The 15,505-nt window shown below is 39.7% G+C and overlaps 1 protein-coding gene across 1 annotated transcript; it reads right to left on the reverse strand.

The window, feature by feature from the left end:
- Positions 1 to 2,750: 2,750 nt before the first annotated feature.
- LOC308301123 (C-C chemokine receptor type 4-like) lies at positions 2,751 to 3,656 on the reverse strand (the record flags this gene model as incomplete). Its single annotated transcript, XM_080745019.1, has 1 exon — positions 2,751 to 3,656. The coding sequence occupies one exon, from the start codon at positions 3,654 to 3,656 to the stop codon at positions 2,751 to 2,753; it is 906 nt and encodes a 301-aa protein (XP_080601145.1).
- Between the last annotated feature and the right edge of the window lie 11,849 nt (positions 3,657 to 15,505).

Raw genomic sequence — 15,505 nt, forward strand, 5'->3', positions numbered from 1 at the left:
GTCAAAGATTAGATTTCTATTGTACAGTATAGTGCGATTAAAGTGAGAGAGACTGAGGATGGTCTCCTTTTTTAATTTCACATCCTGTAATACTGACACAAAATGTCCAAGTCACAGGATGAAACGCACAGTAGGCTACTATGATTTCCATAATTCCACCATTAGGTCATGTAACAAAATAGAGTGTAAAAGTATTATAGAGACAAATCGTCTGTTTGTTAGTTTACATCATGTGTAGACAATTATTTAAGTAATTCCATAGGTATAGCTTATGTCAGACAACAGTGAAAAGTCTCACCTGACAGTGCTGAAATAGCTTGTGTTGAGGGCCATTATTGACTGTGCTGTGTCGAGATATTAGGCCCCAATGCAAAAATCAACATAATGCTCGATGAGAAGCAATTGCACTTGTTTAAATAGAAACACACGCACACATAAGATAAGAAGATAAGAAAGATGTATACGCACGCACGCACACACACACACACACACACACACACACACACACACACACACACACACACACACACACACACACACACACACACACACACACACACAGACACACACACACACACACACACACACACACACACACACACACACACACACACACACACACACCTGCCCAACACTTCCTTCCACCCCACCCCACCCTGGTGAACATGGTACAGTAGGATGTGCTAAAAGTACAGACAGTATGTGCCGTTGAGATCTGTTGCTTGATTAATAACACTTTATTAATGCCATTTATTTTACAAGGAGATCATTCTTGCAGTATTTAATACAAATGTATATTTCCTATTCACACTAGCATGAGGTTCCTCCTGAACCTCTCCCACAGAGGTAATCTATAAGACCTCTCACCTATAAAAGCGGCATGCAGCAGGAGAAAAACCTTGAATAAAACCAGTAAGACTCCCTAATCGGGAGTCGAGATAAGCGACCGTCAGGTCAGCAGTGTCCAAAAATGTGTTTGAAAAAATCGGCCTGATGGTGGCGCTAAATGGGACAGATCCATGTTGATGACATGAGTGTACACATACTGTGTGCCTTTTTGCGTGATTTTAGGGCCAAATCTATAGGAGCAGTGTCCAAACCTATTTGCGTGATTTTAGGGCCAAATCTATAGGAGCAGGGTCCAAACATATGTTCGAAAAAATCGGCCTGATGGTAGCGCTAAATGGGACAGAGGGCGATGTGAGAAATGAGGGGTGGAGGTTGTGGTTTGGCAGCCAAGGAGTGTGTGTGCAAAGTTAGTGTTTTGTAAGCCTGTGTGGGCTGGGCATTGTTTGGTGCAGGACACTATAATTTAAAAAAATCTATCTATCTATCTATCTATCTATCTATCTATCTATCTATCTATCTACAGTATCTATCCATATCATATCACATCACACAGGAAATAAACATGCAAAACAGAAACATGGTGTCATGGGTGAAGTGCACTGTGCACTTTGCACATCCAAATGTAAATGTATTGAACAGAGTAGTCATGACTTACAGAATAAAAGACAAAAGCAGAGAAAAAACAGTGAATGAGCTATATTTTTTATTTTTTGTTACCAAACAGTAAGATTTTGGTGAAACATGCAGTGTCAAAAATACATCCATGAACGCAGTCAAAATTGGAATCACACTTTGAAGGGCCTCTAGCAACACAGAGACAAAAGCGAATATACCCATGCGATACCACATATGCCACCAAATTTGTTCTTATGAGTCATCATGTGACAATGGCCATCAACTTTATTACAGTTGTCCTGTAATTATGCCCCTTTCATTGTGTCCTCGCAGCTGCACCCCACTACTGACACAGCCCTGGGTGGGCAAAACAGCCTGGCGGAGAACTGTAATTTTGCAGTTATTACACTGTAGATGTTGTAATACTGTTTATTTTGTGTTCATCAAAAATACATAAAACCTGCTGCTCAGGAATGAAAGAGTGATGGACCAAGTTTTTGTGGGACATCTTGCTCCATTAGCATAAATCTAATACATACAATTCAGCAAACACAAAGTGGTGGCAATTCTCAAACAGAATGTTTAGCTCCATTCTCTCACAACACCTCTCACAAACATAGCCACCACGTCAAACAAGCGTGAAAATTTTGCACTGTCCACATTTTAAACATGCCACTCTTTGAACCGCATTTATTTCAATTTAACAAAGTTTCGCCTTTCGCCTCACGCAGAGCAGCCAGTCCTGAAGGAGTATCTTGACAGTGCTCATAAACTGGTCACCAGAGTATCAAGTTACAGAGGAGGGGGGAGGGGGGAGGGGAGCTGAGCGGAGGAGAGAGAGAGAGAGAGAGAGAGAGAGAGAGAGAGAGAGAGAGAGAGAAAGAAAGACGGGGAAGGGCTCGGGGAGCTGAGCGTCCGTATACACCACGTCATCGCATCACCAATACCTTTCACAAAACTTTTTTTTTTCAAAAACCTTTTTTTTTTCAAAAACCTTTTTTTTTCTTCAAAAAACGTATTTTTTTTCAAAAAACGTTTTTTTCCCAAAAATGTTTTTTTTTTTCAAAAAACGTTTTTTTTTCAAAAACTGGACTCTAGACTTTAGCGGCCCGAAGGGCCGCAAACTTCTAGTGTACTACATTTCTGGTGTGAAATGGCACAACATATCCCCACAAAAAGACCCCAAAAGCACATATACAGTACAGTATGTGCCCTTTTCTGGGGTTTGACCTCTCACTGCTCTCTGCCTAGGCTGTTTGAAAATAGCTGATCTACAAGCTGGCACTTCACATAGCAGTGGACCTTTCATCCACACTGGTAGTTTGTGAATAAGTAGACCCTGTGACTCTGTCTGGAGGGATGAGGGTCCTAATAACCTGACACACCCTACATGGAGCCCTGTTCATCAAACTCAGGAGGTTCTTCCTGAACTTCTGTCCTATAAAAACATAAAGTATTGGGTTGAGACAGCTGTGAGAGTAAGCTATGGCCTCTGTGATTTGTAAAGCCAACTTGATTGCCTTGCTGCTGTCACATGCAATATAGACATGAAGTAACTCCAGAGCTTTGAAGAACGAAGCAACGTTGTAAGGCATCCAGCAGCAGAAAAACGCAGACACAACTACGAGAACTAAGCGGATGGACTGTTTCTTGGATGACTGGCTGTTTCGGAGCGTCCAAATGATCTGGGTGTAGCAGAAAACCATAATGGTCATTGGAATCAGTAAGCCAAGGATGTTCATTTTGAAAAGGCCAAAGATACTCCAGAAGTGCCTGTTGCGTGTTGTGGTATCATTCACAGTGTCAGTGGATGCAGAGTATAAGGGAGCACAGAATAACATTGTGCTCTCATCGCTGGAATTTGGGGCCTTCTGTACCTGAAGAAAACCTATATCTGGAAAAGAGGCAAGAAATCCAGCAACCCATGTAACAGCACCTGCAATTATTCCAAAGGTGCGTGTGCGTGTTTTCAGTGCATGAAACACGTGCACTATAGCCAGGTATCGGTCAATGCTCATTAGGGTGATGAAAAAGATCCCACAGTAAAAGCCAATGTGGTAAGCACCGAGGACCATCTTGCACATAGCATCCCCAAACAGCCACTGGTCCCAGGCTTGGTGGGCTAGGAATGGAAGGGAGCATACTAGGAGAAGGTCAGCAAAGGCCAGGTTGAGGAGGCACACATCACTCATGCTACGGAGCTTCACCCCAAAGATGATGACCCAGACGACAAGCACATTCCCTAGAAGACCCACGATGAAGAAGAGAGAATAGAGCACTGGGAGAAAGGAGGATCCATGACGTTCATATACACACAAATTGCTGTCTTCTAAGCTGTAGTCCTCATATATATAGACTTCACTGGTAGGTGTGCTGAGAAAGAAATTGCAAGATAAGAGTAGGGATTAGGTGCATTTTTATAATGATATGATGCCATATTAGTTCCAACTGCAGAAAACAACCGCAGTATCATAGCTGTGTAGAACATATGCAATTTGTGCTTCAAAAGTCTCTAGATTGGTATATGTTGTGACATACAGCCGATAGATCTATGTATACTGTTTGCAAAATGTGTCCTGAAAGGATTTCGGTTTTTCAGGGAGACATACGGTATGCAGCCTGGATGCACATTAAAAAATGAAAGCCAAAGATTAGATTTGTATTGTACAGTGTAGTGCAATTAAAGTGAGAGAGACTGAGGAGGATGGTCTCCTTTTTTAATTTCATATACTGTAAATACTGGCACAAAATGTTCAAGCCACAGGACACTGATGAAACACACAGTAGGCTACTATGAGTTCCATCATTCCACCATTAGGTCATGTAACAAAATACAGTGTAAAATTATTATAGAGACACATTGTTCGTTTGTTAGTATACATAATGTGTAGACCTAATTATTTAATACATAAGTAATTCCATAAGTAATTCTTATGTCAGACAACAGTGAAAGGTCTCACCTGACAGTGTTGAAATAGCTTGTGTTGAGGTCCATTTGACTGTGCTGTGCCAATGCAAAAATCTACACAATGCTCGATGATAAGCAATTGCACTTGTTTAAATGGAAACACACGCACACATAAGATAAGAAGATAAGAAAACGTTGCGCGCGCGCGCGCACACACACACACACACACACACACACACACACACACACACACACACACACACACACACACACACACACACACACACACACACACACACACACACACACACACACACACACACACACAACCAACACTTCTTTCCACCCTATGTGGTGAATATGAGGGGCCCTTTGGGCCGGAAATCTTGAAACACTTTTACACACACTAATGAGACAGTCTTATACGTACTACTGAAATGCTTTTACATTCAATATTGAGACACTTTGACACACGCTGTTGAGACACTCTTACATAGGTGAACATGGTAGGATGTGCTAAAATTACAGACAGTATGTGCCGTTGAGATCTGTTGCTTGATTAATAACACTTGCGTGTGCGTGTGTGTGTGTGTGTGTGTGTGTGTGTGTGTGTGTGTGTGTGTGTGTGTGTGTGTGTGTGTGTGTGTGTGTGTGTGTGTGTGTGTGTGTGTGTGTGCGTGCGCGTGCGTGCGTGTGTGTGTGGGTCTGGTGTAGACAGAAAGATCCTGTTTTCTTGTAAACAGCCAGCACTTTGTGGTGTCATCATTCTAAGAAAATACACAGGCCTGACTCAATCATGGAGTTATTTTTGATGATCACTTCTCATACAAATAATAATTACAATCTTTTTCTGTTCATTTTATATGAATTGAACCACTGAATGTGTTGAAAACAATGGATGGTACAGTGTAATAAATGACAGACAATGCATGCTCCATAGATTTACAACAAGATCTATGCGCAACAAATTACATGCATTTTAATATACAAACATTCATGTGGACATACTGTAGGAAAACATGTGTACATGCCTGTGCCTGCATGCAAACATTGTAAGGATGGCCTCATTAGCCACACTGACATACACACACCAACATTAACACTACGACTACACAACACAACCCTTCCACTGGCACTTCACACAGCAGTGGACCTTTCATTCACACTAGTTGTTGTTGAATAAGTAGACCCTGTGACTCTGTCTGAAGGGATGAGGGTCTTCATAACCTGACACACCCTACATGGAGCCCTGCTCATCAACCTCAGAATGTTCCTCCTGAACTTCTGTCCTGCGAAAACATGCAGGATGGGGTTGAGACAGCTGTGAGAGAAGAGGAGAGGAAGCAGCAGAAGAGGAAGCAGCAGAAAATCCAGCAGGAGAACTAAGCGGATGGACTGTTTTTGATTGTCTATTTTTGTTTTGGAAGCATCTTATTGGATAATCTCAAGACAATGCATACATGAGCCAACTAATGTGTTCCTTACACTACATAAATACAGAAAATGGTTTACTGTTAAACATCACTTGTGGTCAAATCCTGTTAGGTGCTGTACTGGTCTGCCTGCTGCTTCTTTATCCTGAACAACTCTGCTGTCCAACTAAGACATCAAACATCTAAGGTAAGTTGTGTTCTATATTTAATTGTGTAAGCTTGTCACATTTTAGATTTAAATGAGAGAAAACAAATGGTGAGTATTAAATGGTTTTAATTATGTTTTAGTGTTAGCAGGAGAGTGGCAACATGTGTATAATAATACTAACTAATTATATTTTGTAATTCCAGGTTACCAAAAGATGGCTGAAGTCAAAAAACTAAAAAACTTACGAAAAGCTATAGAATGTCTGCTCTGTGGAATAAGACAAACTGGCCATCTTGGCACACATCTGGTTCGTACGTGTATGAAGTCAAGCTCGCCTGAGGAAAGGCGAGCAGAGGAAAACCGAGCCAAGGAGTCCTCTCTGAAGTGGAACGCAGTAAGGAACTGGAAGTATTCTGACATATGTAAACTGATCAATGGTGATGCAGAGACATCCAGGAAGGCTTTGGTAAAGCATTTGAAGGAGAACCACTTTATTGTGGAAGGATTACATGGAAATGAAGAACCCACCACCCCTGCAGCAGCCCCACCAGCAGCTCCACCAGACACTGCAGAAATGTGCTCAGAGAGTGACGAGACCGAGATGATAGAAAGTCACCAGGGGGAGATGACCAGCACTGCAGCTGGAGTCAACAATACCAGCAATTTTGAATCGTAAGTTAATCAACATTTATTTATTTTTCTCCAATCAATTATCATGTCAAGCATAGTGAGTCAGTATATCTGCAATTGTTTTCAACTATCCCTTTCTGTTTTTATTTCACAGAAAAGTACCAGTGAGTTTGGTAAGGAAGCAGATGCAATTCAGGGGACTATATAAGAGATTTGACAAGGATGCAAAGCTCATTGCCGGGTTTGCCAACTATTTGTCTGTCAAATTGAAGGTCGTCAATTACTTTCAAGAGGTAAGGTTTGTCTGGCCTTTTACCATAATTACAAATATATTTTAAGAACACAGTTTTAAGAAAACTCACAGTGAAAAATCATAATAATAATACTATGATGATATATTGTCTTTCTTCAATAGGTAGACAATGTTGCCAGGATGCTGAGGTTCATCCAGCCAGATGGTGATGAAGTGGACATTGGTTTCCTGATCAAACACACCGAAACCACATACTTTGTTGACCAACTTTACGCGACTGGAATGCAACCAACGACCGTCATAAACTACCTGAAAAATATGACGCGGTTCCTCAGATACATAGAGACCAGTATCGATGTCCATCTGCTGAGCATGGAGAATTTCCAGGATCATTACATGTTCGAATCAAAGTTGAGATTGTATAAACTCTTGATCAGTGACCTCCAGAAACCTGTCTTCAAAGACATTGCCAAAAAACTTTGCAGAAGAAGGTAAACATATTTTCTTATAGTATCCCTTCTTCTATGTTGTGTATAAGATGTGTGCAATTGTGTGTAATCATTATCCTCAATGTTGTCTCATTTATCTTTCTAGACAGGAAATGTTGGAGAACGGTATCCCCACCGTACATGACCTAGAAGTAATGCGCGTATCTGAGGGACTGCAGAATCTTCTAAAGCAAATGAATGAGGGTGTCCGCATTCCAGACCATGAGATGTCAATGTTCCGTTGTTACTGCCAAGCCATCCTGGAACTCAAACATTTGCAAAGACCCTGAGGCTCACATCACTCATGCTACGGAGCTTCACCCCAAAGATGATGACCCAGAGGACAAGCAAATTCCCTAGAAGACCCACGATGAAGAAGAGAGCATAGAGCCATGGGAGAAAGTAGGAGCCATGACGTTCATATACACACAAATTGGTGTATTCTGAACTGTAGTCCTCATACATATAGGTGGTAGGTGCGCTGAGAAAGACATTGCAGGATAAGAGTATGGATTAGGTGAATTTTTACAATGATATGATGCCATATATTAGTTCCAACAGCAGAAAACAACCGCAATATCATAAAGCTGTATAGAACATATGACATATTTTGTGCTTCAAAAGTCTCTAGATTGGTACCGGTATATGTTGTGACATACAGCAGATAGATCTATGTATACTGTTTGCAAAATGTGTCTTGAAAGGTTTTAGGTTTTTCAGGGAGTTATATGCAGCTGGATGCACATTAAAACATGAAAGCCAAAGATTAGATTTGTAATGTACAGTGTAGTGCGATTAAAGTGAGGGAGACTGAGGATGGTCTCCTTTTTTAATTTCATATCCTGTAAATACTGACACAAAATGTCCAAGTCACAGGACACTGATGATAACAGGTAACTATAAATGCTCAAACTGTGTTCAGTGTAGCTTTACGACCAAGACTAAGGTGTTCACTCACCCACATAGTGGCAAGGAAATCTCTATACACGGAGCCATCACATGTTCAACAACATTTGTTGTTTATCTCATTAAATGTCCCTGTGGTTTGGCTTATGTGGGAAAAACAAGCAGAGCCCTACGAACTAGGATGAGTGAACACCGTAGCAATATTAGATGTGGGGATGAGCGTAACCCTGTGGCAGCCCACTTTAAACTTAAGGGTCACAGCATCACCTCTTTTAGATATTGGGGCATTGAAAAGGTCAACAAACCACTCCGTGGGGGAGATCACAATCGTCTTCTTCTCCAACGTGAGGCCTTTTATATTCACATGCTCAATACTATGTCTCCTCATGGTTTAAATGAGGAACTTGATATAAAACCATTTCTGGGTTAGTTTGCTTACATTTGTTTTTTAATACGTTTTTTAATACATTTACGAATTACGTTTTTAATCTTTGTCATGTTTTCGCAGAGGCATCATTGATGTCTTTTGCCTTAAGCCATTTGTCCAGATGTGTCCTTTTTTCTATTTTGTAACTGTATGGTTTCATGATAACTTTTAGTCACTCAGCACAATGCTTTTTGTTTTTGTTTTGCAGTTTATTTATTGTTTTACTCTGCATTACTGACAATATTTTGCTTAACCCCCCATTCCCTGATTTATTTTATAAAAATGTTATTGTTACCTTTGTATAGGCTAGACACTGTTAACTGCCTGTTTCTTTGGTAATTTGGGTGGGCGGGGTTAATTTGTGATTATTGGTGAGCAGCTGGGTTCCACTGCCACACACCCATTTGTGCTGTGTACTTAACACTCCTGTTTGCTGTCTGATACCATGCCTGAAGAAGACCCATGTAGGGTCGAAACGTTGCCAATAAAACTTATCTGGGAGCCCTAAGATGGTGTGCGAGCTTATTCTTCTCATCTGTACGTATATTTTTTGCTCAGCACCTGGAGAATTTTTTTGGAGATGTGCGTACTACCTGGTTCTCTCACAGGACACTGATGAAACACACAATAGGCTACTATGAGTTCCATCATTCCACCATTAGGTTATGTAACAAAATACAGTGTCAAATTGTTATAGAGACAATTCGTTCGTTTGTTAGTTTACATAATGTGTAGACATAATTATTTAATACATAAGTAATTCCATAAGTAATTCTTATGTCAGACACTAGTGAAAGGTCTCACCTGACAGTGTTGAAATAGCTTGTGTTGAGGTCCATTATTGACTGCTGTGTCAAGATATCAGGCCCCAATGCAAAAATCTACATAATGCTCGATGATAAGCAATTGCACTTGTTTATATGGAAACACACACACATAAGATAAAAAAAACGTTATACACACACGCACACGTGCGCTCACACACGCACGCACGCACACATGCACGCACGCACGCACGCAAGCATGCACACACACACACACACACCCCCTTGCCCAACACTTCCTTCCACCCTATGCGATGAAGATGGTAGGATGTGCTAAAAGTACAGACAGTATTAGTAGGGCAGGAGAGAGGGGTCTACCAGCACCCCAATGACATGTTTTCGAAACCTGTTTTTTTTGGACCGTTATGATGTCTAGTTATGATTTCTGCTTGTTGCCGTCGCCAACTAATGTCCCATGGGGTTCATTTTTAACCTTTTCTCACAACTATTCCCGATCTGAACCATACAATGGTCATAACAGAAAATGCCATAACGCTTGATGTAAACAACCTACAGGGACAAATGAACACACTTTTCTATATGATTTTGACCCAGGGAATTCATTAAAGTGGTTATTTTTTACATTTAAGCACATCTTGACCCTATTTCAGGACAGAAACGGCGAAGAATAACCCAAAAATGTTCAAAACACGTCTATACTTCTCTTTGTACAGATGAATTAAGGTGTATTCTTTTGATACCACAGTTTTTTTAGGACCCTTATGATGTCTAGTTATGATTTCTGCTTGTTGCCGTGGTCAACTAATGTCCCATGGGGTTAATTTTTAACCTTTTCTCACATATCCCCAATTAGTGTGGGGATTTAGGGGAGCAAATGCTAAATTCGTGCAATTTTGACTTAAAGCGCGAAATTTTGCACAGATGTAGCCCAGGGCTTGCTCTAATGATTTAGCTAGGGCGCCCGAGTCTGCGACCTTCGGGGTCTCCACAGCGGTCAAATCAAGTTGGGCTTCCATTGACTTTCTATACAGGAGGAAAATACCCAGAAAAAGATTTTTTTTCTGGGTATTTAAGGAGGATCTGAGGGGTCTAACTAGGGGTTTGTCATGATGCTGAATCCATTGCAGGCATTTGTTTTGCACAAAAAACATTCTGTGGGCTAGAAATGGCCTCAGAAAACAATACACGTATGGGTGAGTATTCATGTTAGTCGGAGGCCTTAGGGTTTTTTTTTCTTGTGCTAATCAGTCTAAAAGTTCAAAATTTTGCACAGATGTAGCTCAGGGCATGTTCTAATGATTTAGCTAGGGCGCCCGAGTCTGCGACCTTCGGGGTCGCCACAGCACCCACACAACTCTGAAAAGTGATGACTCATCACTTTTCATCACTAAAGTCGATGGAGCCCAACTTGATTTGGCCGCTGTGGCGACCCCGAATGTCGCAGACTCGGGCGCCCTAGTTAAATCATTAGAGCATGCCCTGAGCTACATCTGTGCAAAATCTTGAACTTTTAGACTGATTAGCACGAGAAAAAAAAAACCCTAAGGCCTCCGACTAACATGAATACTCACCCATACGTGTATTGTTTTCTAAGGCCATTTCTAGCCCACTGAATGTTTTTTGTGCAAAACAAATGCCTGCAATGGATTCAGCATCATGACAAACCCCTAGTTAGACCCCTCAGATCCTCCTTAAATACCCAGAAAAAAAATCTTTTTCTGGGTATTTTCCTCCTGTATAGAAAGTCAATGGAAGCCCAACTTGATTTGACCGCTGTGGAGACCCCGAAGGTCGCAGACTCGGGCGCCCTAGCTAAATCATTAGAGCAAGCCCTGGGCTACATCTGTGCAAAATTTCGCGCTTTAAGTCAAAATTGCATGAATTTAGCATTTGCTCCCCTAAATCCCCACACTAATTAGGGATATGTGAGAAAAGGTTAAAAATTAACCCCATGGGACATTAGTTGACCACGGCAACAAGCAGAAATCATAACTAGACATCATAAGGGTCCTAAAAAAACTGTGGTATCAAAAGAATACACCTTAATTCATCTGTACAAAGAGAAGTATAGACGTGTTTTGAACATTTTTGGGTTATTCTTCGCCGTTTCTGTCCTGAAATAGGGTCAAGATGTGCTTAAATGTAAAAAATAACCACTTTAATGAATTCCCTGGGTCAAAATCATATAGAAAAGTGTGTTCATTTGTCCCTGTAGGTTGTTTACATCAAGCGTTATGGCATTTTCTGTTATGACCATTGTATGGTTCAGATCGGGAATAGTTGTGAGAAAAGGTTAAAAATGAACCCCATGGGACATTAGTTGGCGACGGCAACAAGCAGAAATCATAACTAGACATCATAACGGTCCAAAAAAAACAGGTTTCGAAAACATGTCATTGGGGTGCTGGTAGACCCCTCTCTCCTGCCCTACTATATGTGCTGTTGAGATCTGTTGCTTATTATAACACTTTATTAATGCAATTTATTTTACAAGGAGATCATTCTTTCAGTATTTAATACAAGGTATATTTCCTATTCACACTAGCATGAGGTTCCTCCTGAACCTCTCCCATAGAGGTAATAAGACCTCTCGCCTATAAAAGCGGCATGCAGCAGGAGAAAAACCTGAATAAAACTACAGTATAACCAATCAGATGGCCTGTTTCTTGGATGCAAGTAAGTAAATAAGTAACTAAGGTTTATCGCAGTGGTTCTCAAAGTTGATTTCAGGGACTCTCTAGGTTCCTTTATAGGGGTCTAAATTGACCACTTATAAGTCAGTGTACGAATGTCAGTTTGAGAACCACTGTTTATTGGATGAATGGCAGTACAGGAGCTTCCAAATGAGGATGTAGTAGAAACCCATGATGGTCATTGCCTCATCGGAATCATTTAGCCAACACTAGTATTCATGTTAAAAATAAAAATCTGAAGACATTCCAGAGGTGCTGTGATACCTTTCCCAGGGTAAAAAGGAAAAAAAAAAATTGTTAGCACTGGGTATTACTTGAGCTTGGCGCCTCCTTTACCTGAAACAATGTATCTGATAAAAAGGTGAGAAATCCAGCAACCTGACTGCAATCGTTCCAAAGAAGCGTGTTTGTATGAGGGGCCCTTTAGGCCAAAAATAGTGAGACACTTTTACACACACTAATGAGACAGTCTTATACGTACTACTGAAATGCTTTTACATTCAATATTGAGACACTTTGACACACGCTGTTGAGACACTCTTACATAGACTAATGAAATGTTATACGCTCGATAATGAAACACTCTTACGCTCACTACTGAAACACTCGTACATACATACATACTTAGTAAATCTATGCGCGTTCGTATATGAAACCGTATACATACTCAACTGAACACTTACGCATGCATATGACAAACACATACACATACCTATATACTTCTGTGCCATATACACATACGTACAAAATTATTTACACATATATATCTGAAACACTCACACATCCACCCATGAAAAGGCTGCATATATATTACTGAACACTCGTACGTGTACAACTGAATTTATTGTATTTCACATATATTCATGCAAGTAGTTTCACTAGTATGTATAAATGAATTCAATGATGTATAAACGTATCATTTCAGTGCTATGCATACGTGATTTCAGTATAATGTATGAAAGAGTTCCACATGTAATCGTACGAGTCATTTCAGTACTATATATATACGTTATTTCGATATTATATATATACATTATTTTGATAGCAATATATAATTTCATTACTATATGCAAATAAATCACATGTATTCATACAAGTAATTTCAGTTATATATATATAAGTCATTTCAATAGTATATGGGTCAGTGACGTGACGCCCCAAAAAATGTGTTTTTAAAAAAACTTTAAATTGCAGGCATAAAAGTTATTTACTTTTGTTCTACTCACTCTCAACCTTATGGAAATACATTTTGTTTTTAGATATTTTATTGGAATCAGACTTTATTCAGCAGTTTGTTGTACTTGTGCCTAAAATCGTCATATGGTGTGACATGAAAATAATTGTTCATAAAATGAAAATGGAGTACATCTTTCTTAAGTTACTCACTTTATCAAAGTCCTTTATCATAACTAACCAGTGATCCACTATAGTTTTTTGAAAATTAATTATATCTGTATATTTTTTTCATAATCGACACTCTGTGTGAGGCCCATGTTCATGATCTTACAACATATTTTAAATGTATTCTGTCAAAACTTTCTCTAAAATTACACAAATATTTGTGACTCTTCCTGATAATATTCTCTATGTAATCCATAAACATTTTTTTGGTTTAATCATTAATAAAGGTATGATTTCTCACTATTTGGAATGTCACACCAAATGATTTAGTGTCACACCGTATGATCATATCTTCATGTGTCAAAGCAAACTGTGTTTTAACCTACCTATTAGTGAGTACTGAACTTTACTGATTGATTAAACAATTACCCAGGATAACATGGCCTTAATATTTCTGAACAGGATATTATTGTAGGGCTTTAACATGGGATAAGAAAGAATTGTAGTAGTAGATGGATGATGAGGATGTGCACAGGAATGCTACGCACACCTAAGTCTTCTGCCGGCCCACGGCAGAAGGATCCTAAAGGGACAATAAGGCGCATAGCCACACTTGGAGCCAAGGCATTGAAGGCAACATTTTATTAACACCAATTAGTGGAAACAGAACTCAGCATTCAGGTAAATTGCTTTTTTCCGAAGTCTCCTGAACTTGAACACAGCATTTTGTGTTGAACAAATGTAATTAGGAATCATGACATTACACCACATCTCCACTAGCTAAAGAGTGCTGGGTTGCGCAACTCTGAAAATAGCTGATCTACAAGCTCTCGCAGCACAACGTGTTGAGAGCTTGTAGATCAGCTATTTTCGCTAGTTTTGTCTCGGGTCCTACCTTAACACTGTCCACTGTCCAGTCCAGTGAGTCAAAGTACAAAAGTATTAGATCAGATTAGATTATACATTTAGACTGTATTGTACATCAGCCAGTCGTATTTGGTGAGGGTAGCAAACCGGCTGCCTTGTTGCGGTTCTGCTATGCCACAGACAACCTCCTGCTCTTCGTAGAAAATGCAGTCTCGCCCCTTTGGCTCCTCTCTCCTTGCTGGGTCATTGTTTAGTTTCTCCCTGTACTTTCTCGTTCTCTCAGCACTTGTCATTTTCCAGCTGACAAAAGAAAATGGAATGTATAGTTTAAGACAAAGAGAAAATATTGTTTAGATTGAAACAATATGTTAAGGTTTCTGTGAAGGGGTTTCTGCTCTGTCTGATGAATTTGAAGTATCACTGAATGAAGCTAAATTACATTTTATGTAAAAATGTTTAAAACAAATGTTTAAATGTACAAAAGAAACATGGAACTTTGTTATTTGTTGTTATATCTGTAGTTAAATACAGTATAAATCATATGGTGTGACAGTCAAGTCATATGGTGTGACAAGCAGACATGTCACACCATATGATTAAGTGTCACACCATATTACTGTTTTCTCCATTTAGGTTTACCTTGAGGCTACTATGTACACATTAGCATGCTAACAGCATGCTAGCTATAACAAAGCAGCCTAGATCTACATGGAAATATGACCAAAACTTCAAATAACTTAAGCTTTTTTTAAAGAAAAGGTGTCACACCAAAAGACATCCAGAATGGTGAGTTTGTCAACGTTTCAACAAGATGGCATTTCATGAAAATGTTAAAATCATAACTCACCTCAGACACCTGTCTTGCAGTTGTGCTGGGAGTGCTGAATAGCCTTACAGAAGAAGGACCTCTCTAGCCAATAGGTGTCCAAATAATTGCCTGTTTAATTTTTCCAAACTAGTGTCACACCAAATGATTTTGGGTTGGGGGACAAAATGTTTTTGATCAGAAATGACTGAAAACATTATGCTTTGACTTTGAAAAGATATAGGCTCAAAATAGACATTTTTTTTAGCCTAAATTCATTTTCAAATGATTTTTAGCAATTCTTTTTCTTAGTTTTATTCAAGTTCCCACTTTGAGAAACAAGGTCAGGACAGTCAC

This window comes from Nannobrachium achirus (genome assembly GCF_963921795.1).
Source record: "Nannobrachium achirus genome assembly, chromosome: 16".
NCBI lineage: Eukaryota > Metazoa > Chordata > Actinopteri > Myctophiformes > Myctophidae > Nannobrachium > Nannobrachium achirus.